Source organism: Silene latifolia, chromosome X (assembly GCF_048544455.1).
Source record: "Silene latifolia isolate original U9 population chromosome X, ASM4854445v1, whole genome shotgun sequence".
In the NCBI taxonomy this organism is placed as follows: domain Eukaryota; kingdom Viridiplantae; phylum Streptophyta; class Magnoliopsida; order Caryophyllales; family Caryophyllaceae; genus Silene; species Silene latifolia.
In genome coordinates this window covers 304,175,231-304,199,381 of record NC_133537.1, presented here as the reverse complement: position 1 = coordinate 304,199,381, position 24,151 = coordinate 304,175,231, and the positions used below count along the sequence as shown (strand labels likewise).

Genomic DNA, 24,151 nt, shown 5'->3' with positions numbered 1-24,151 from the left:
GGCTTGTGTATGATCATTTTTGAAGCGATTTTGAGTCTATGAACTCTCTTAAAGGTATGTCAATCACCAAGTACACATATGAAATCAATAACTATTAGTCTATCTATGAGATAGTTCTCCTTATACTTCAACGTCATTAATTTGTGTCTCATATGCTATCTTTGAATATATAGTGTATTTATTCTAAAGATAGAGTGGGAGAAAAATGAGGACACATCACACAAGGCAAAATAAAATTGTGTACTTGTGTAAATGTAGATCTACGCAAAAGAAAATGATTTGAACAAAGGTATATCTATTTACATAGTATGCCGAATAGATGAGATCTGTGGTCTCAAGTTAGTTCTATATGACTAAAGAGACCAAGTGTAGTAATCATAAGAGTATTTTCTCAAGATAACTACACGAGGAGACCAAAAGAAAGTTTTGGAAGAAAAATGACTAATGTATAGTCTTAACAAGTTTTTGACTAAGTTTATGAAACAATTGACCATTAGTTTCAACCATGAGTTTTACTTAAGAGCCTAAATGAATTAAAGTAACATACTAGTTATGATCAAGATTAAGTTGCAAAGATTGATATTCCGATATCTTCAAATAGCCAACGTTTTAACCACGCAAATGTCATTACTTAACCTCGCTAGGAAATGGTTAATCCTCCTTCCGAAAGAGTATTCCGAAGGACGTATTCTAGATATTGTTTATATTTGAATAATGACATTGCTACACATCATTATGACATGAGTGTGTTAGAGAATTGAAATTTCTTTCCGTAAGGTTGAGATGAGATCACTTCAAAATAGGCATTTTGAAAGGATATGATGGGAACATATATGGTTTTATCCTAGTAACTTGGCAAAGCAATTTATATTTATATTCTTGACAAATTTCGATTGAGAAGTCAATTTCGAAATATGTTGAATTGAGTGGGAGTTAGGAAATTCTCATGTGAAGACATGGAAATTAGTGGGAGCTATCATCCTTGAATGTATAAAACTCATTACTCACTAAAGAATGACGAGCTAATACCTTCTTTCATAAAGAAGCTTTTGAGTTTTCAATTCTGGATGAAAATGGACAATGATGAATCCAATTACATCATGGGATGTTGGATTAGTATTAAAGAGATACACATCGTATCAACATATACATAGGATATTCATATGAATGAAAATGGAATTACCATTAGCAGTCATGGTAGTTCATTGAACCTTAGAACGGTTGATCTCATGATTATCAATAACTAATGTTTCCGCCATTAGAATAATCATATACATGTCCAATTATGAATCATATGCATAAGAGCATGATGATTGATTGATAAGCCATAATAGAAACGTCATGAATTCTCAAGTAGAATCCGATGAGCGATTTCAGTGCTTGACGGAATGTTCCATTATGTGTAAGAGGTTGCACATTTTGTAGAAGATCCGAGCACATATAAGGATTTATGAGAATCCCAAATCTTTCAAACTTGAAAAGAGAAATGAGAAGTTTTGGAAAGATGGTTGGTTGAATAAGAAGTTATTCAAAGATAATCTTTCCTAGTTAAGCTAGGACTTGTGAGAAGTACTAAGCTAATAATCTTGTCAACTATTACAAGATTCTACAAAACATATACCTAGTGCATTGTGTGTGGATGGAATACTTGATCGGTACAAGTTGTATTATTCATCGCAAATTCGTTCGTTATGAGATGATCGATAAGAAAGTTCTTTCAAGTTAGAGAACCAAAACCAAGGTCGAGAACCTTGATGTGTACTTGGTAAAATTCATGGTATAAGAACATGAATGTGAAGGAAATTGCAAGTGTAAGAAGTTTGAACACGTGGACACATGGGATGTTAAACTTCTATTGCAATCAATAAGTGTTTACACTTATGATAAACATCACAAGGTTGTAATATGATATTGACTACCCGAGTGTGATGTCGACACTTGTCGTTTGAGTTATTATTAACTCACCTTGAACACTTTATATCCAAACGGGTTGTAGAGACAATTGAACCCCGTTAAAGTGAACATGGATTAACATTGTTTTGCCCATAGTTACTTATATGAGGTGACGTCTCGAAGTGACTAGAGTGTGAGGCGATTGATGGCAAGTTCAAGTGCCATACGGTCATGTGAGATGACTAGTCGATCACATAGGCAGATTATTAGGAACATTTTGTCGGGCCTAATGACCGCTTATAGAGTTCTCGCAAATTTATATAGCCTGGTCGTGGCGAGAGCTACTATAGTATTCAAAATGAGTCGATTCTTTTGACTAAAGGCTGTTCACCTAAGATGGCACAGTTTTCGATTAACTTTGATTTGTGTTACTACGACCTTCGTAAATGGGGTCAAATGGGCATATTTTGGGTTATGATGGTCGTGGCTAGTCGAAGGGAATGAGTGCAATAGGAATTGTCCACCCCTAGTCGGGGTTATAACAATATCTCAGGGCCACTCGAGGAGTAATGAACTGGAAATGCGTGGCCACGCTCGGAAGGTATCCAGAGTGGATAAATCCGGTCAATCAGTTATTCTCCAGATCGAGGAAACCACTCTCGATATGATCACTTGCAAGTACGACCTGAAAGACACCTTGCATTGAGTGGGAGATAGTAATAGGACAAGAGAATTGGTGACGCACACTTGTCGAGGACAAGTGGGAGATTGTTGGAATATGTGTCCTCCGACAATAATGCGATCACGACCGTTGATCATGATGATCACATGTTTAAGTCTCATTAAAATGAATACAATTGGGAAGTAATATTGTTACTCGTCAACTGGTCAACATATATCGGTAATGATTGGTGACTAGAGTTTGACATTACTTGTCGTGTGTGTGACGATGGTGATCGTTGACCCCTAGGTCATACCTAAAGGGCAACACTCTTAATTGATTATTTAATTAATCGCATAATGTTACGAGTTAATTAAATTACTTGAAAATTGACGGACGATTTTGGAAGTAAAATTTACGTATCATATTGAAATGTGATTAAATAAGATACGGTCTGAGTAATTGAATTGTATCATTACTCGGATGAAATAATTGTTTAAAGAAACAATCGGAATTGAATGAATTATTATAAATACAATCTGTTGTGATTTATAAATTGGTAAAATATTTTTGGCACAAGTAATTATGAAATTACTAAGTCAATTTTTGTATGTGACGTATTTTATTGATACGTTGATTTTAATATGTTGAAAATACATAACAAATATATGTGACATGTAACATATAGACAATTGACAAAAATAATATGGGATCCATATTATGTAAAGTGCCGAAAATTGGAGGAGTTTTAGCTACATATTGTGTTTATTTTATAATTAGTAAACATAATGATTGCTAAAAAGAATAGGCTTGCAAGCCTAGTGTGCATTGTTAAGACAAACAAGGGCATGCATTGGGTGGGTGTTCTTCCCTCCTCTTCTCCTCCTACCCGGTTTTCCAAGAGGGCAAGGCAAGGGTTTGTCTTATATTTTTTCTACATACACTACTTTGATGAGTGTAGTAAAATCATTCCATTATTCCATCATCCAAAATATAGTTTTAGAGAGAATAAAAATCCTCCTCTTTATCTCTCTAAAAACCGAAATATATAAGAGTTTATAAATATTTTGGTTCCATTTTTCTACCTTGATTAATATTATAACTAGTATTTGTAATATTAATTATATTAAGAGGAGCCTTGGGTATAAAGCATAGGGAGAGATCTTACACTTAGATCTTTATTCTTCCATTGGAAAAGCTCAAGAACAAGAGAGATAGGTGATCTCTCTTGTGCCCTAATAGCCGAAATCTACAATGTAAGGACATGATTTCTCCTCTATTTATTTTATTGTTTGCATGCATAAGATCCGTTTTAATTTTATGACAAATTAGTTTAGACATATATGAGTATGTTAATTTGTATATGAATCTACATTTCCTTCAGTACCTGCTGACATGCTCTCTGAAATTTTTGCCCAATCTCTGGATGAACACCCGAAGGCGTGGTTCTATAATCTTGACCTTAAGAACTTCCCCACTTTCGAAGATATTACGGTGGAGTTCTGTAAGCACTATGCTGACAATGTCGAGATTCAAACCAACATAAGGACTTTGGAGGTAATGACACAGAAGGAAAAAGAAGGCTTTACTGAATTCCTTGCAAGATGGCGCGCTGAAAGCGTGAAACTAGCCAAGAAGCCTGATGAAGTTGAAATGGTAGATAAGTTCGTAAAGAATTTACGACACTGTTTACCGTAATGTTCAAATACTGAATTTTGGTTCTTTCAAAGAATTGATAAGAATCGGGATAAAGGTAGAAGATGACGTCCGAATGGCAGAAGCTGAGAAGCCAAAAGGATACCAAGGGGCCTCGTCATCTAAAGCAAAAGCACCAGCAACGACCCACTTTGTTGAAACTATCAATCTCTTAGAAGGGCAATCGAAGAAGTCGCAGCGCCAAACACCTAGGGCATTCACCGATATCGGATGCACTTATACATACGCTCTCCAAAGGCTCATAGCCCAAGGAAAGCTGAAGCCTATTGGTCCAACTCCGGACCCTCCCGCTGATCAACAAGGTAAATGGTATAAACCAAATGCCTACTGTGCCTTTCATCAAGAGAAAGGCCATGATACTGAAAGGTGCTATCGACTGAAGCACGAAATTCAAGACATGATTGAGAATGGAACACTCCCGATCCTAACTGTTAAACCCAATAACATCACCAATCCATTTGGCGATCACGCCAACTTTGTTTCTGTCGAAGACAATGTCGATTATTCCCATCTTATCCGCCCATGTCTCTTGAAAGAGGTGTTTATCGGGAAAATATTTGTGGATTGCTCTGAATTCTTGCCAAACCCAAAGAATGAAATTCAAATCGGGAGTCTTGCTCTAGAATGTACTCCTCTCGTTAACGAAGTTAATAGAAGACAATTCGGTTCACCAACCTTTATCACTGGCGTAGATCCTCAGAGGACTACCTCAGGATGGAGGCAGACCATCAAAGGGATCAAGGACTAGAACCGAGCATCTAAGCTGACAGCTGAACAAGGGAAAGCTCAAGACCATATTTGAAAATTATGAGTCGGGATCTGTTTTCTTATCTTAGTTGAGTCGAGTCTAGGACTTTCGTTTCCTGAATTTGAGTTGTTTGTTTCTCGATGACCTAGGGTGTGTCCTAGGAATCGTTCCTTTGAGTCTGTTAAGCATTTTTCATTCCAATAAAAGTTGCAGTTCGTTTCCAAATATGTCTTGTTTCCAATCCTCAATCATTCCGAAACATGATAAAACGCACAACACACTCAAAGGCATCCCTGGGGTAGAAATATGTCCCGTTTCAAAACGTAAGGTACAATAGGATCCCGTGTTTAATTCCTTTACCTATTCCATGTCTGGCGGTAGAAAACCTCCATCAGAACCAGTGCTTATGACAAGCTTTTAGATGATTCTATGACGAACCCGGACTAGCTCCTTGTTTCCCCTATCGATGATGGAAGGCAAGCCTTTTCCCCAACAAAATCATCCCATCTCGAAGAGAGAAGATATCAACCCGTTCTAACAAGGAATTGTTAGTTCTTACCCAATTTAGTTGGCGAAGCCCAGTTTTCAGTGTGAGTTCAATGGTAACAAGCAGTATGGGTGGAAGATCATTTTCAGGAAGAAAAAGAAAAAAGAGACGAAAAAAGACAGAAGAAAAAGAAAAGTGATGAAAGAAAAAGAAAAAAAGAAAAAAAAAAAGATGTTGAAGTTATTGCAAAAGGTTTTTGGTTGAATGTCGAAGTTACGGAAGCCAGAAGTCAAGTCAAGTACCCATAGTTGAAGTTCAATGGGCGAAGCCCAAAAGCTTAAGTAGTAACCTCTTTACCCTATAAGTCCTTCCTGAGACAGTTACAAAGGGATAGTCGGGAATTTTGAGAATTATTCCGCTTGTGTCGTTACACCCAGCCTTTAGGGTCCAGACATGGAAATTTGAACCCACATCATTTTTCAAACCATTTGCACTCGTGGTTCATCAAACCCGAGACACCCATTCCAACCACATCAGCAGCCATAGCCCTTGGCCTTAGCACCACAAAACAAACCTTCAGAATGATGGTTAACCATTCCGACTTGTTATTACCAAGCTCCACATCCCAAAAGATCCAAGCCTTTTACACCTAACCCCAAACACGGGATTTAACGGTACTTTACAGGCTAGAATGGGATATGACATGATACCTTAGGTGAAACCTTCGAGTGTGTACACACAATCAAAATGCCATGTTTATGCACCATGATCGAACTACGTCGGATTTGATTTCGCTCCACGCGAATACGTAGGCAGTCCTTCAGAATAAGGGATTCAATCCACTCATCAACCAAGTTGTCATCTTGTCGGTTTCTTACGGGTCTTAACCAAGTCCAAATGAAGCCACCTTTGTTTGAGTCGATCTTAGCACTCGATGTAGGCTAGGATGAGGATATAGGTTCGGATGAATAGTATCGAGCCTCAGAATGAGCTTTATCTAATGGTTTAGGCAAAGATGCTGAGTCACATAGATGTGGGTTTGTATGGGGAACAGAAAATATAAAAAACCCGCTGAAAAGAAAGAAGGCGTGGAAGAAAAAATAGTAAAAGCCCGCTGAAAAGAAAGAAGGCGGTGGCAAGAAATGATGAAACTCGCTGAAAAGAAAGGAGGCGGGGAGAACAGTGACAGAATGTTCCCAACAAAAGTCATGTGTGATGTCTAAGTGTTCTCATAAAATCAACCTGTGTTTAGTGTCTGGGCGAAGCCAACGTTGTTGCTCCCTGAGTTTAATCCACCCTGCCAATGCCAAGTGATCTTGATTCCCATGCGCCCTCGGGAGCACGCCCATGCCATACGATATCTCCTTCCCAAGTCCGACGACCTTGTGATTCTCGTTTGTCATCTTCTGGCGTCAGAATGGCCAATTTACATTTCTACCCCCAACAAGTCCATAATTGAATTAAAACCTGTGCACACTTAGGGTTTTATTTTCCTTTTTTGTTTTACGGTAGCGGGATACGCCCACGTTGTTTACGAGTCATACGGAGTGTCTGAGTCTTATTTCATGCTCACCCATCAAGGTTCGATTTCAAAAATTTTCAAAATTTCAAAATTTCAAAATTCCAAAAACTTTTTGCGAATTGTGGATAGATGATCCAAGTAGTGGAATCTTTTTGGGTCGATGACCCAATCTTTCGAAATTCAAAATTCAAAATTCAATTTTTGAAGGGCCGATGGCCCAATTTTCTAAGTGGTGACAAATTCGAAATGCAGGTCGATGACCCAATTATTCAAAATTTTCAAATTCAATTTTCGGGTCGATGACCCAATCTTTCAAATGATCCAATTTCAAGATCGATGATCCAAATGTGCTTAAGTGATGATTATTGCTCGTACATTTTCTATGTTTCAAATATAGCAGGATATGCTTCAACTGGGGGCTCTAAAGTCTTCGACTTTAGAGCCATCACAAACTGGGGGCTCTGAAACCGTTGGCTTCAGAGACCATTATCAAGATGTAAAGGATGACATCCACCAAGAATTCAATTCAATTACAAGAGTAAAAAATGGAAGAATTCCGTAGCTGAAAGCAAATGATGAAAGCGGCGGCAACCTCCTCGGAAAGTCCCGTCCCATTTAGGCACCTGCCAGCAGATGATAAGCTTTGGGCAAGTGTCGACAGATGATGAATTTCGGACAAACGCCAGCAGATGATAAACTTTGGGCATGCGTCAGCAGTTGCCGAACTACGACGCGGGTTTGATTCCGTTAGAAACGGATACTTAGGCGCCCGAGGATAAGGCTCAACCCACCATATATGCAATTTTATGAGTCGACGACCAACAATGACAATTTGGCGCAACAGAAGCAAGAGTTAATCCCCGACGAAGTTTCAGGTATGATCTCTTCTTATGGCTGGCGAGCTTATATACGCAAGTCTAATGGACTATAAACGACTTCCGAATCCTCGGTCGAGAGGGACCTGGGGTATCCTTTGACTTTCGCCTTGTCCAAGCCTCAGTCAAAGTGGGGGCTCTGTAGATACCCGTATCCGTCGATATTGGAATTTATAGAGAACCCGACAAACACCCGATGATGATAGGACACATGTATTTATTAGTTGTCATTGTCATTATTTGGGTTCGTTTTACGATGTAGAATGAGCGTTGTCGACGGAGTATTTTATTAATTTAAATGATATTTAAATTAAAGCTTTTTTAAGGTGAATTCATTTTACTTTATTTTGAATTTATTTTCTCAAGTTTATTTTATTGAAAATAAAATAAATAATTGATTTGAAAAATCATTTTATGAGTGTATTTGATTTGAAAAATCATTTATTTTAATGTGTTAATTGATTTGAAAAATCGAATTTGAAAATCGAAAACTCGTTTTAACCACACGTTTTGGAGCTCGATTATAGCTCGGTTTTTGAGCCCGTTTCCTTTACGAGTTGGCACGAATCTCGAGTACACTAACCAACCTAGGCCTCTACCCATCCAACTCCAGTTAGAACCCCCTTATCCACATCCCAAATCTCGTCCCAAACATCCCCCCAACACAGCCCAATTCCTTCCTTTACCCGTGTTTGTATAGCCCATCGAAAGCCCTTCTAAACCGACTCAAACTTGGTCCAAACCCGCAACCCATCACCACCAACCCGTGCTCCACATTACCCACAACAACCCACCACCTAGAACACCTCGAAACACTTCCACAAGTTCATCCAAAACAGGCCCCAAAACGAAATGACCCCCACGACCCCCCCCTTTTTTTTCAGCTCAAACCCGAGTCCAAAACCTGCTCCAAATACCACCTAAACCCGTGCCCATTAACCATAAACCATACCCTAGTATCCTAACCATATTACCTTAGCTTAACCACCAAGCAAACCCCCCACACAGACCCTAAAAACCCCACGAATTAGCTGATGGACAGCAGCTATGCGAAATGTGCCCGATCATTTGTTGCCCTACTTCTACCCTTCAAAACTCCTTATAAATACCCCCCCCCCTTCACCATACATTCATGCCTCTAAGTTCTCCATACATACTACCGTCACTTACAAGCTTTAAACTCCAAAAACAAACCCTAATTGCCTCTCAAAAACCCTCGACAAAACCGACTTACAAACTGAGAATCCGTTTGTGTGTCCTCTTTGGAACCCTTCGTTCAACCCTCAAACCTCCATTAAAATTCGAGTTTCTTGTTACTAATTAACCACACAACATCCATCTACATCTTAGACAATGATTCACGAGCCAAATTGCCCTTGAGAGTACACGAATCCCCTCGAAAAACAGAGTGACATACACTCTGTTTTCGCGGCTTTTCCTGTCTGTCCAGTTCTGTTTGTGCTCGTTTTTCGTGCCCAATAATTCAAGACGAGCAGGGATTGTTTTAAGATCTCTGTTCTACTCTCTTTCTAGTTTCCAAAACATCTTTTAAATCTAATTTTCACCGTGAAACGAGTGAGAAATCGCAGTTTGAAAGTTGTTGTCCAGATTTGCAAAAAACGTGTTTGTTGCTTTGTTCCTTCGTCGACGACGGCCTCTCGAGATAAAATCTACCATCGATTACGACCCAAGACGGTGTCAACAATACATGTAGGTTGAGGGTGCATCAAATCCTCCTCTTCTACCTTTTATTTTGTTATTTTATGTTTGTTTTTTTATAGTTCGTTTTTACTTTGTTTATCGTTTGTTTTCGTTAACTATGAAACTCGTTTAGTCCGAGTATGAGTTAAAGTACCACCACGAACACCCGCGTTGACTTGAGATGGGAAAGAAATCCGCCACATCGGTCGGTCGTACACCCCGTTTCATTTACATATCCTCGTGTTCAAGGTAGGGCATTAATAAAACGATTTCTAACTTCGTTCCTCGCTTTTGACCCCTCTCTTGTTTCGTTTAATTCGACCTGCCCAAGGACCATTCACATGTTAGTTCGACCTCTGATTGTTAACATATGACTCATTTAGATGACATTAGATCAATTTAATAACCTAATTAGACACGTTAGGTGGCCTCGACACAAGCATTAAAATCAACTAACAATTCTGTAACTTAATTGAATGCATCTTTCTCTTTCACATAATTTCTCGCTAGTATAAGAGTGCGTGATTAGCACCTTCTTATTAACACTCGATGAGTTAAATTAATTAGCGAACTTGACCTAATTAGACCCTTTAGGCCGTGTAGGGCACCCGGTTTTAGGCAAAGCTTTCTGACCTCTTTTATCAATGTTTTCTAATGTACATCCCGCATCGCTTCGCAAATCTATCTAACCTAATGAATTTAACCTAGGAACTAGGGTGGACGTGGCTTTAGGCCGTGAGGGTGGCCGCGCCTTTTCTTGTTTCGTTTGTTTTGTATCATTTGTTCTTTGTCGTTTCGTAGCTTGTAATTTATAGTTTGTTCATCGAGTTGTAATTTTCAAGTTTGTTTTACTTTTATCGAGTCAAAACTTCTTCAAAAACCTTAGTCTTGTTTGGTTAGATGGTTATGCCCCAATGCATGTAAGAGCGTAGTAAATCGCATGTTGTTTAAAGCAACATGGCCCGATTTATGCTAATGCGTGCTTTGGTGTGTGGCCCTATGTCTAATTCGATAAGATTAAGTGAAAGCACGCATCACGAGGAGTGACCCAAGGCCGTGAGTCATGTAAGCCGTGGGCCGCCCCCCTTGTGCACGTTTCCCTAGGCCGAATTGGCCGTGTAATGTGTCGTGTACGGTTTTGTGTATAGCGTTGTATTTTAGATCGAGTTGTATCTTTAATTTATCGTTGTGTCGGCATGAAATGCCTGGGTTGTAATAGGATAGATCCCAACGGCTCCCCCATTCCCCCTAAGCCTTGTTTGCTTTGTTTTGTATGTTGTTAGATCAATCAACCCACTTGCTAAATTACAACTTTGACAAAGTTAGTTTAGTTGCATCTAAATCGACATAGAAACTTCACATGTTAGGGTTTTGAAAACGATGTTTGCATATCATATATCGTAGTAGCTATGACCTTGTTTGAAATCCGATACTTGACTTAGTAGAGGCCGTTATTGACGGGCGGGGTTAGGTGTCCTTATGGGCTTCCTAACACGTACCCTCACCCCTTACTCAAGATCTATGGTTTGTGGATCCGTCTAAATACCATTGGATTACGAGAGTCATTCAAATCGAGTGATATAGGGTACAAGTCTTTATCTTTAATCACTCGTAGTCGATTGGCTTTATGCTTTTCGATGAAAGGTATAAAGTTGACTTGAACGATTCCAAGTTCCCAAAAAACTTGGTGGCGACTCTAATTTGTCTTAATTTGATTCGAAATAACCTCGAGTCGATTATGCCTAGTGTGGATCCCGCAGACGCAGTTCCCGAGGGCGTTGTCCACAGAGTGTGTGACACTTTGCCGGACAGTGACCATTTAGAGAGTCCCTAAGTTCTATTATAGACGCCTGGTCGTGGCGGGGATCTCTAAGATGTTCTAATGAGTCGATTCTTTTGACTGGAGACTATTATCTGAGCAGGTGCAGTTTTCGAGTGACTTTGGTTTTTGTCCTAGGTCGTGCCGTGAAAGGAGGCTAAAAGGCCATTTACTAGGTCATGGTGAGCTGTATTATGCAATAGGATAGATAGGGCATACAGGAATTGTCCACCCATGTTGGGTAACTATATCTCAAGGCCACTCGAGGAGTTAATGACTACAAATGCGTGGCCACGCTCTAAGTAATCAGAGAGATTTTTCCGGTCAGGTAGTCACACTCCCGATCGAGAAAACCACTCACAATATGTTCGTGTGCAAGTGCGACCTGAAAGACACCTTGCATTGAGTGGGAGATTAAAACGGACAAGAGAATTGGTAGCGCACACCTTGTGTCGGACAAGTGGGAGATTGTTGGAGTTAGTGTCCTCCACAATAGTGCGTTAACATAATAAATCTCATTAATGGAATATCATCAGATATTTAATTATTTGATCCTCGTCAGTTGATTAACGTAAATCGATAACGGTTGGCTGACTAGAGTTTGACGTTATTGTCGTGAGACGGCGGTGATCAACTGACCCCTTTCGGTCACACCTAAAGGAACGAACCCCAATAGACAACTAATTAATTGTATGAGATACAATTTATTTAGTCCATTGATTTGTAGACTAAAAAGTTAGTCGATTATTTTTAGAGAGATTTCGAGTTGCGAACTCGAGGAGCGGCAGTTATTATTTAATTATGCGATAATTGAATAATGAGTTTTGGGAGACGGGTTTTAGTTAATTAACTGTTAATTTACTAAAATTGTACTAATTGATTAATGTGATTAATATTAGTACGTAAATAATATGTGTAGTGGTACACGTATATTTACGGAGTGAATTGGACGAATTAATTATGGAAGTATTTAAGCATGATACGATGTTTAAAATAAAAATTACACGGATTTGTGCGACAAATATAAGAACCAACATGGACCTGTAAATGGTCAAGTGGACCGTGTAAAATAAGAGTAGTGGATGATTACTCACATAATCATTTCACCTTACTTTATATTCTTCCATAAGTTATCTTATAATAATTTTGCATGTGATGTAAGATTGATAAAAAAAAAATAAGAAATTCACTCCTACACTCCTCCTCACCAACCCGCCACTTTTCCTCCTCTTTATGAACCAACATTTGCTCATTTGTACACACTACCTCATTTTGTGCATTTGCATGTGAATGTTTTGTTGGTCTTTTCTCTCTAAAAAAACCAATAAAATCATTTTACTAAGATATGTTAGTAAAATAAATAATTACTAAGATGTTAGTAATATCTACATATTATCAAGGGTAGTCTTACTTATATCTAGTTAATATTAGTAAGGTTGTTGGGTAAGTTCTTGGGTGGATTAAGGAAGGAGACCTTCTACTTTGGAGGTTGGTTTTTGGAGGATCTTCCATATTCATATAGCTCAAGAACAAACTAGTAAGGTGAACTAGTTTGTGCCCTTTTTACCACTAAATCAATGTAAGGAAATTGTTTTTCCTTATACTTTCATTTTTATGCTTTCATATTAGCATGCATGTTACATAGATCACCTAAATGACAATTTATGAGATAAATTAATTTTATTAGAGAGTCTAATATGGATCTATGATCTTTCAAATGGGACTTTTATTCTCAAGTGCGTAATAGTTTAAATTTTTGTAGCAATTGTGTTATATCTCTTATTTTGGAAAAAGAAAAATATGAAGCAAAAGAAGGGAAAAAAAAAAGAGGCCGAAAAAAAAAGATTTCGAAAAAAAAAGGAGATTGCTTCATTTGGTTTTGTTAAGAGATTATAAGGTAGTTTTCTAGAGTCTAATGCATTTTTGAGGAATGATTCATAGTCTCTCATATGTTGTCAAAGTTGAGATAATTTCTCTAGTTGAATTAATTTATGCTTATTATCATAGATTTGGTCTTGGTTTTAGCACTGCGACTACCGTCTTAGCATCACATTTCCATACGTGCTTTGGCACAAACCACTGTTATACCATTTACCCATTTGCCACCTTGTTGTCCCTGATACACGTACTTTTGTCTATATTGTGGATGCGCAATAATTGGAGAAATTTCTATCACAATAGGTTGCATGCATGTTTCATAAGTTGAGTAAGTGTCTTAATTCTTTCTATCTTACATATAACACACCCTTTATGAGTGCATGAGTGAATCCGCGAGAATCCGACTAATTTGTCTTGCAAGATTGAAAGGTATTTGGCTGAATTATGGTATCATGTTATATCTTGAGATGAGTTGCGTTTTCTATTACCTGTGCCTTTGAATTTGTTTTATTGGCACAATTTGGTTGCTACTTTGTCATAAATTTGGATAGCTTAGAATTTGTATGTGCATCAACGTTAGCTCTGAGTTATTCATTCACCGTTTGTATGATTGCTATTATGTATTATGTGTTTGATTTGCTTAGGGACAAGCAAAGAGTTGGTTTGGGGAAGTTTGATGAATCATATTTATATATACTTTTATGACTCTCTTTAAGTTGTTTTTGATGCGGTTTTCGTGCTAATTACGTTATTTATGCGCCTTTTACATTAGAATGTCGATACCGCCACTACTTGGTGTTTAAATGCAGGAATGACGCATTTATGAAGTAAAATAAGTAAAGTGGAGCACCGCGGAATTGGCATGACGGAATACACGAAGCATGACACGGAAATCTAAAAGAGTGAAAAATAAGAAGTGAACATTGCACGAAAGAAAGCGAGAAGAGTGAGTGCATACTCGATCGAGTTGACCTATACTCGATCGAGTGAACGTATACTCGATCGAGTATGCTGTATTCGATCGAGTAATCTAAATTACTGAAGACTTTTCCGATATTTCCTAAAAATCGTGTAAATTGTAATATATATACTAAGCTCGTATTATGTTATGAGGTTACAATTTATTTATCTTTATAACTCCTAAAACTCCTAAGTTTAGTCGGCTATTGTTATTTTGAATCTACAATTCATTCCACATTCATTGCTACGGTACTTTAATCATTCTTCAATTATTATTTAAGCAAGTTAATCTATTTGTTTAATTGTTCTTCTTTCATGCTTTTAGTTATATCTCCTATTATTATTATTATTATTGTTGTTGTTGTTGTTGTTGTTGTTGTTGTTGTTGTTGTTGTTGTTGTTGTTGTTGTTGTTGTTGTTGTTGTTGTTGTTGTTGTTGTTGTTGTCGTTGTTGTTAATTCTAGTATCATGAGTAGTTAATTCCTTTATGTAGGGTAAAAGGGATCTAGGTTGATTAGAAGGGGGTTAATGATTTAATAGTTAGTGACATCCTATGAATTATCGTTTGATTATTGTTCTTATTCTAATTACTTGATTTAGGCCTGAATTGATAATTAATCTAGCGAATTAATATTATCTCCGACCGGTTTGAACTAATATAGGCTGGGATAATCAGATAGGTTAAGTTTAATGATAGCGATTGCATGTTAAACTGAATCTAAAGGGCATAATTGAATCGACCGATCTTGTGACCTTAGATAATTTGATTGACCTTACAATTGATTAAAATACACCCCCGGATAATTGTCCTAGTGAACCCGCTCCCTAGACCTTTTAATATTATTGTTTACATCATTTATTTTATTGCAATTAGTCTTTAGAAATCAACTAATCCAAATCTTCAAGAAAACGGTACTTTAAGACACTTTAAATATTGACAAACTGAATATTACCGGCTCTCTGTGGATTCGATACCTGTCTTGCCACTAGCTATTTGTTAGTAGTATTATAGGATTATTTTGATTTAGGTGAGACGACTTTAGCCTTATCAACCAAGCATGGTATGTTTCTTTCCCAATCGAAATATGTCGAGGAAATAATAGAGCGTGCATGCATCTCACCGTGCAAATCTGCAGCTACACCGGTTGATACTAAACCAAAACTCAATGTCGAGATCCTCAGCTCCTTACTCGGATCCCACGCTCTATATGAGTCTTGTCGGGGCTCTCCAATACCTTACGTTCACAAGACCCGATATCTCTTATACCGTTCAACAAGTATGCTTGTTTATGCATAACCCAATAGAGGAACACATGAGTGCCTTAATACGCATTATACATTATCTTCATGGTACAGCAGCCCGCGTGTTATGGCTTTGCAAGTCTGCTCCTACCCAACTCACGGCCTATACGGACGTAGATTAGGGGTTGGGGGGGTGTCCTGACACAAGACGATCTACTTCAGGTTATTGTGTTTTTCTCGGTGATAATCTTATTTCTTGGGCTTCTAAACGACAACCTACTTTGTCAGGGTCTAGTGCAGAAGCCGAGTATCGTGGGGTGGCCAATGTGGTCTCGGAATCTTGTTGGCCTTGTAATCTTCTGGTTGAGCTACACGTCCCCATGACAAAAGAAACTCTCATTTACTGTGATAATGTGAGTGCTATTTACTTATCGGGTAATCCGGTTCAACATCAACGCACTAAACACATTGAAATGGACATACACTTTGCGCGTGAGAAGTTGAACGAGGTGAAGTTTGGGTCCGTCATATCTCTTCTCGCTATCAAATTGCGGACATCTTTACAAAGGGACTTCCGTTAATTCTCTTTGATGATTTTCGGGACAGTCTCAATGTTCGTTCTCTTCCCGATTCGACTGCGGAGGAGTGATAGAATCATAGTAAATATGTAAATTATTTGCCTATTATTTGTTACCTAGTCTATTGTAATTTGTTACCTTTTTTTGTAGAAATTAGTTCCTAGTTTGTAGGCTAGCATATTGTATTTATACTCATCATAATTCTAATGGGAAACCAACCATTAATCTCCTTTACTCTTCTCTTTTATGATGATGAAGATGATTACAACGATGATGAAGGTGAAGCATGTTGGTGAATATAGGTGATGAAAGTCGAACATGATGGCTTGGATAGCTTTTAATGTTGTTGTTTGTTAATAATGTTGATGAGTGATGATGATGATGACGATGATCAAAAGATGTAGGGAGGAATATGTTGGGGTTGAAAATGGCAAAACATGGTGGATAAGATGACTATGGTGATAAGTGACCAAGGTATGATGATGATAAAGAGAGGTAAAATAACGGTTCTTTTTTTTTCTTGAGTTCTAGGTTAGTCATTGTGGGACATAGTGACTAGTCTAAATCACAAAAAAAAAAATGGTCACAAATTAACGTTACATAAGACAACGATTTTACCTCTTTTATAGCTTCTCTAAAACTCTATATTTTTCGCGTGAATATTAACTAGACCACTTTTTTACGGATTTGTCACTTAAACCCTATTTTATACTCGTATTCGATATCATTTTTAATATTTTCCACATAAAAAAAAAGGTTTTTTTGGTCAGAAACTACCTTTTATTTAGGATCATTTGTAAACAACTACCTTTCATTTTATTTTTGGCTTTCAACTACCTTTCATTTCTTATTTTTGCAAAAGAATACCAGAATTCCATTTCCGACGAAAAAAAGTCAACTTTCCGACGTTGAGTCGTCATTTTCATGTTAAATTTAATTTTTTTAATTCTTAAACCTAATAATTGACGATGAATATTGATTAAACCCAACATTAATCACCTCAATCTGTCCATCTTTTACCCGAATCAAAATCCTAATTCATCAAACAAACCACCATGGAAATTTATCAGAATATGGTAAATACTTCTTCAACAATAATGATCTATTATGGGCAAACAAAGCCACCTAGTGTTAACTATTCGAAAATAATTATGGATTCATCCTTAAGATTACTTGTCTATTATCTCATTCGTTTTCTTATACCCACCATCTTTGCCATGAAGAGAAAAATAGGGTACTTTTATATGTCAGAGATGGACTCATGGACATTAGGTTGATGAGTCGTGAGTAGTCTATAAGCTAAAGTTGTCGAAATGTAAAGACATAGTTGAAGGTGGCAGTAAAGGTGATTTTACGACGGAGATGGAGAGAGAGATTAAGATGAAATATACTTTTGATAAGGTGTTGGGCATGAAGAGGAGTTTTTTCACATTTTGTAGGGTGAACAAATGGAGAAATCTAGGTTATACTTCGTATGTGTAAAAAGGGAGAAAAGAACAAGTCAATACCGGAAAGTTAGACTTTTTTCGCCGAAGTTGGAATTCTAGTAATCTTTTGCAAAATGAAGAAATAAAAGGTTGTTGAAAGAAAAAAAAAAGCATAATTGTTCACAAATAACCCTAAATAAAAGGTAGTTTTTGAAAAAAAAAAACAAAAAAAATTCGTTCTATATTACTAGCACAAATTCTCATTGAAGACATGACATATCCGTCACAATGTACCCACTTTTTCTCTCTCTGCAACACTATTCATGTGGTCCCCTTTCTCCACTAACCCATTTTATTACCATTTTATCTCACAAAATATCCGTCACAAATGATAACCCGTCACAAGGGAGACCAATTGTATTACTAGTCGGCCTTGGTGGGTTCACTATTTGAGAGTAGACTTTTCGCAAAACCCCTAACTAAACCCTAAAATCCTCTATCTCTCACACCTAAAAAAATCAATGGCGATGAAAGCGGCGGTGATGGCAGCTATGTCGGCGACGAAACCACGAGGGCTAAACCGTCTCTGTACAACATCAGCCTTCAATTTCACGCCTCCTCAACCTTCATCCCAACAACCAGCTGCTCCCGTCGCCGATCCTTCCCCTAACCTTTTCGTTAGCGGTAATTTTATTATTTCGATTAATTGTATTTTTATTTTTATTTTTATTTTTTGATGAAGAAATGTTGTGATTTGAGCTAAACCCTAGGTGTTCAAGTCACTACAGATATGTAAGGCCTCGTTTAGTTGCTATACGGGAATTAATTTCTCATGATTTTACAAAACACATGAATTACCCAAAACTCGTTTGGTTGACATCTGGGGGTTGAATTGACACAAGAGTTTCCAATTAACCAGGGGGCTAGGTAATCGTACTCTTCCCTTGTGGAGAAGTTGGCAATTGATGGAAAAAAGAAAGATTTGGGCAACCAAACATCTCGCATTTTTCCAAATTATGGAATTTTCCAATTCACCCATGGGCAACCAAACAAGGCCTAAACATTAGAGTGTTCAGTTTTGGTTAATGAAAACAAAAAAGAATTCACATTTGAGTTTTGACATTACACACTTTTTTATTAGCTAGGGATGACAAGCTAGACCAATTTTCTTTTGTTTTCCTGTATTTCTATATATTTTTTTGGGATATTCTCTCGTGTACCCCTCAGCTTTTTCATTTTCTATGATATACCCTTCTTTTCATGCAAAAAAACTTTAACCGTCAATAACTCTTGGCTACAAGTTCAGAATACGATAAACTTTTTTTCCAAATTGACTGTCTTTAAGAGGTCTCCCGTTTGAAAAAAAATTCACCGACGTCTCAACTTGTAGTCGGGAATTATGGTCGGTCAAAGTTTATTCGTTAAAAAATGTTTGACCAACCATAACTACCGGCTACGAGTTCAAAAAGCGGTGATTTTTTTTTCAAATTGAAGGCCTTGACGAGATAATTGGTTTGAAAAAAAAAATTACCGTTTTCTGAACTCGTAACAGAGAATTATTGTCGGTCTCAGTTTTTTTTGCAAAAAACGAGGGTACACCATAGAAAACGAAAAAGTTCGGGGGTACACGAGAGAATATCCCTATTTTTTTTAATATGATAAGTTGAAGTTTAATTGTGTTAATGTTTTTTGTGGGTATATTAGTAGCTTTAGTCTGCATTATTCATGGAATTCCTAGGTTCGTCAAAGTCAAAACTCTAGTGGGAGCATTATCATGTTACTTCGATTCGTTTAAAACTAACCGACATGGGATCTTGTTCAAGTCGGATACTTGATGAAAAAATAGTCGCTCTATTTCACTTGATTCGTTACATTTTCAATTCCTCTCACATTTTGACAGGTATAAAAAGCCTAACAAAATGAAGGAAGTAATTTTTTTGGCTTTACAATGAAATATCCATGTATTATACTCATATGCGAGTGTTGGAAACGGTTGCTCAAGTTAACCTAACGAGTTGGAGTAACATAGATCTTACAAGGGTTAAAATTTCCATTTATACCAATATGCCAGTCACCCGAGTTACTTGGGCTAGAATAAAATTTGTTAGACTGTATACCCCTTACTCGCTTGAGCATTGACCTGGTTATGTAAATTATGTTTTCTCAAGTGCCTTAGTGTGTATGTAGCAGTGAGACAGGGTTACATAACATACCCAAGTGTTAGGTTTAAGCAAGTTAGTGTTAATATGTCTGTGCTCATAATGAACCATACAATTGGATTGACACCGGTTTAAGTTCTGGTAGATATATTAATATCTGCTTGCAAGCATGGATTGTGGCTGAGGGTATTCTGGGTGTTCCTAATCAGTTTTGTACAGGGATAATTGAATGGTGTATTGGCCTACTATAACTGGCTCCATGAAAAAAAATTCATCAACTTGATTGTATTACAGTTTTTTTTTTTTTTTTTTTTTCAACTTCTGCCTCATAAGTTGGAGGGAGGTATATTTTTAGATCACAAACATTATTTGTTGTGATATGGTCACATAATTTAACCAATTTGTGAGGATTTGTTTATCTACTACATGGAGTAAATTTTGGTATGGATTCTCCCCTACCACCTGTGTGGCTGAGGGTCTCTTGTTTATTTCATCTTTTGACATCGAAACTGTATTGAAGTTAGTAAGGTCTGCCTTCTGAGGTATTAATAGGCATCTACTGAATTATGCTTCTGGAATGGGGCAATAGATCTTTCTGAGTTGGACCGCACTATCGTTTCTTTTAAATTTTTTCTTCAAATCCTAGGGTCGTCCATAGGGATTGCACTAGGTGGGATATGGATGGGGTGGAGTGAAGTCATATCCATATCCATTTAATTTTTGGCCATCCATATCCCACTCATCCATTTAATATTTTCTCATCCATCCACATCTATATCCATATCCACCGGGTGGAGCGTTGGATATTTTCACGCTTATAAAATTTAAAGGCAATACATCTTAAAAAAAATTAAGACGATAAAATTAGGTGTACATCACCAAACAAATCATCTTACATATTGGAGTACACCAATTTCAGAGAGATGATAAAATTATGTGAATGGGATACCGCAGAGAGAAGGGACGATTTATGATTTGGGCCAAAAATTGAGATTGGAAATCGGTGTATCAGTAATTAGTAACGCTAGTAAGTAGTGGTGTTAGACTCTTAGTGGGCTACGTATTACTTTGGCAATAAAAGTCAAATAAAGTCTTTAAAAGAAACTTTCATGTATTATTTTTTTGATCTAAATAATTTTTAATTTTTTAAAAAAACTAATTATATAAACATTAATTTAGGATATCTCCGGGTGGTTAAGCGGGTGATAGACTATGATCTATCCCAGTATAGATTCACCCATATCCATATCCCATCCTAAATTCAAAAAAAAATGTAATCCATATCCCACCCATTTAATTTCAGGTGGATGGGATATTCACAGCCACCACAGGGTCCTGCCGTCCCTAGTTGTCCTTCTATTGAACAGTCTCTTTGTGTATTTAACACGTGGTAAAATTACATTTGTGTCTAAACTTTTATTCTTCGAGCTTCTATAAGTTGAAGCATTGGCCATTCTCATGCATTCACATACACATTGGCTTGTTGTCATTGTTATTACATCTCCCTTTTCTGTTTAAATTTTTTTTACAATGATTCTGAGTAGGTCTTCTTGTGAACTCAAAGGTGCCCTATAGCTTAAAAAATAGTTAAATAGTTGAGGTGCCCTATGTATAATTCTATCGTCGTTTTCCATTTCTAGTGAAGCTAAGACTTATTACTAATTTTTGTCCTTAAAATATGATAGAATAAAGCAATATGGATCACTAAACCGTTTGTGGTTCATTTGTTGAGGAGCAGCCGTGTATATTCACAAATATTTACGTAATAATGGGGTAAGATTGCATAGATATGACCCCTTGCTTTGGGTTATAGGTTGGACTATTGGAGCTGAGGCATTGGAATTATGTTGGCATTGTTGTTGCTAGGCTGTTTGGCAGAGAAGGTCGCTAAATCTAATTAATTAGATAACTAATGTATTTATTGTGTATAAGCAGCCGAGCTATGTTTACAAGGAACAATTGCATTTCACTAATGTAGTGTAAAATGTTTTACCACTTTGCAAAGTAAAAGTGAATCTGTCATTTGCCTTGTTATAATGTTTTGGGCAACCACCAACTTGCTGTTGAAGTGCTTATTGAGTGGTCATTTGACAAAGCTGAACTTTGGGACTTGTTATTTTGGAAGAGATTTGAGGTTTGGAATATCTTAGCGATTGAAAATGAGCTGTAAGACACTAATTTATTTGGTTGTCTTAATTGTCAGATTCCCCTTGGGAGCACAATTGAATAATTGATTGCTTTAGCAGTCTATCAAACTATTACTTGCTGAGAAGTTCCTTATATTTTGATACTTCAGTGATAAAATACCTTTCTTTTTTGGAGGATCCTATTTTTACAGTTGTTATATACACACGTATTTTTTTTAAACATTATACACTCTATTTGGCATTTGCCTATGGCCCGTACAGGAAATTACCCCTCCAAGTTGGAAATATTTCCAATCTTGCATTTCATTTCCCCCTACCTTCTTTTTTCCTTTATCACTGCATACTTGTTCCTATCGTCTTTGTCATAATGCTCCATTCCTTAATCTCGGCTTTAGTTACAGGCTTACAGCCCATCACAACACCAACTTTTGGCATTAAAACATCAAATTCATTCTTTGTCTTGCATAAATTCAGCTCTCTACTGCTCTCTCGTGCATTTAGTTCCCTCATATGGCTGCTCTTAATGTTGAATTCCTTTGAAAATGACACAGGTTCCGTGCTTTGTGAATTGTGATGAACACAACTTATTATTTCTTGTGAATTTTAGGCTATTCTTTTGTGGAAGATTGGATCATTTGTTGGTGCTTTACTTATATGGGTAAGTAAGGGTTTGTCAATGTGTGTGAGAGCAGGGGGAGTTAGTTAGTGGTGCTGCTATTATATACTTGGGGATGTGGTGGGAAAGCCAAACTAAATCCATAGACGGTAAATTATTTCCTCAATGCACATAATTGGGAGCAAACGATATTCATGCACAGTGGGAAATCAGGCTATAAGAAATTTTTTATGACAAGATATTTGGTCAAATTAAAATCCATGCCGTTTGGTAGACATTGTTCATCCTAATGTATTCAGTCATTTTCTTTGAGCCTGGCTGTCTTGTTCATTGTTTCTCAATTGTTCGTTCTTTTGACTTTCTGATGTTCAAAAGACTTGATTTTTTTATTTTATTTTCTTTGATATTTTTGAATGTAGGCCTCAGCAAACGCACAACTACAGATGGATTACATGAAGCGTTTTCGAAGTTTGGCGAAGTGGTTCATGGTATGCTTATTACAGATATTGTAGATGTCAGAATTATGCTTCAACAAGTTGACATATACTGATTCATTGTGTCATTGTTATATGCAGCAAAAGTCGTGACTGATCACGTCTCAGGCTTTTCAAAAGGTTTCGGTTTTGTGAAATATGCTACTACAGAAGAGGCGAAATCTGGAATAGAAGGCATGAATGGCGCTGTAAGTGAGCTGTATGAAACCATATTATTTCTTATGTACGCTGTCTTGCCCCTGTGTTAGAACACAGATACTGTTTCAGAATGACCCAAGATGAAAATTGTATCGAGAACGGTATCAAATGACCTTTACTTAAAAATAGAAAGAAGGGTTACTGACTTGCTGTACCTTCAATTGTTTTGGGAATCCATCTGTCCTTGCACATTTGAAACTTAAATTAATATCATAGATGCTCAATTATCCTCTAGAGTTGCTTTTCTGTAATGGGGTTTTGAGATTGTCTACTGTCTTTTGGTCAATAGTTTTTGTGATGGTCTGCATGAATCTTGAGAAACAAATGACCTTGTATTTCCCTTTTCTTTGTAGTTTTTGGACGGTTGGGTAATTTTCGCAGAGTTTGCAAAACCAAGGCCAGCGCCTGCATATCAGCAGCAAAGTGGAAGCCTTCCCTTTGGGAGAAGTGGATATTGATGAATTTGGAGGTTGTCCCATTTATTTGGATCACAAAATTATATGAGACGGTTTTGTATGTGAGACAAACCTATTAGCCTATAATTAGACGAGTAATGCACAAGTATTTAGGTTTGTATTACACGGGACAGTGTCTCATACAAGACTCTATGTCGGGGTTGAAATAGCTGTATTTTTTTAAAGGTCGAGTGCTCATTGATTATACATTCGTACATGACTATGGGAATTTGCCATTAGCATTCCTTTGTGGACTACTATTCATGCTTGTAATATGACTTTGTAAGCTAAATCAATAAAAGATTTGATGCGGCTGAAATTCAAGTGATATTAAAGTTTCTTCAGATAATATAGGTTTTTTGCCAAGTCGGCCTTCAGTTCATTTTCATTTGATTGTCTCATTAGCTACTGTTGTAATCTAAGCTCGACAGACTATTAGTGTCCCTATCCAATCGACAAAGCTTAAAAACTTCTGCTATTACTCGTATCATTTTAGGATAGAATTGTTGAGCTGTTATTATTTGTTGGCATCGTTAGAAATGGTTTTTAATTTTAAGAATGGTTTTTTTTTTTCC

The 24,151-nt window shown here is 37.1% G+C and overlaps 1 protein-coding gene across 1 annotated transcript; it reads left to right on the top strand.

Annotated features, from left to right (window-relative positions):
• The first annotated feature begins 17,958 nt into the window (after nt 1-17,958).
• On the top strand, nt 17,959-23,942 carry LOC141617275 (organelle RRM domain-containing protein 2, mitochondrial-like). The gene is made up of 4 exons (XM_074434459.1): nt 17,959-18,191; nt 22,849-22,917; nt 23,005-23,111; nt 23,475-23,942. The coding sequence occupies exons 1-4, from the start codon at nt 18,029-18,031 to the stop codon at nt 23,577-23,579; spliced, it is 444 nt and encodes a 147-aa protein (XP_074290560.1). The 5' UTR covers nt 17,959-18,028; the 3' UTR covers nt 23,580-23,942.
• Nucleotides 23,943-24,151: the final 209 nt, after the last annotated feature.

Coding starts and splice junctions, on each gene's coding strand:
- LOC141617275 (XM_074434459.1), top strand. CDS start 18,029: ATGGCGATGAAAGCGGCGGTGATGGCAGCTATGTCGGCGACGAAACCA. Junction 18,192..22,848: donor CCCTAACCTTTTCGTTAGCG/GTAATTTTATTA, acceptor TTTTGAATGTAG/GCCTCAGCAAACGCACAACT. Junction 22,918..23,004: donor GTTTGGCGAAGTGGTTCATG/GTATGCTTATTA, acceptor TGTTATATGCAG/CAAAAGTCGTGACTGATCAC.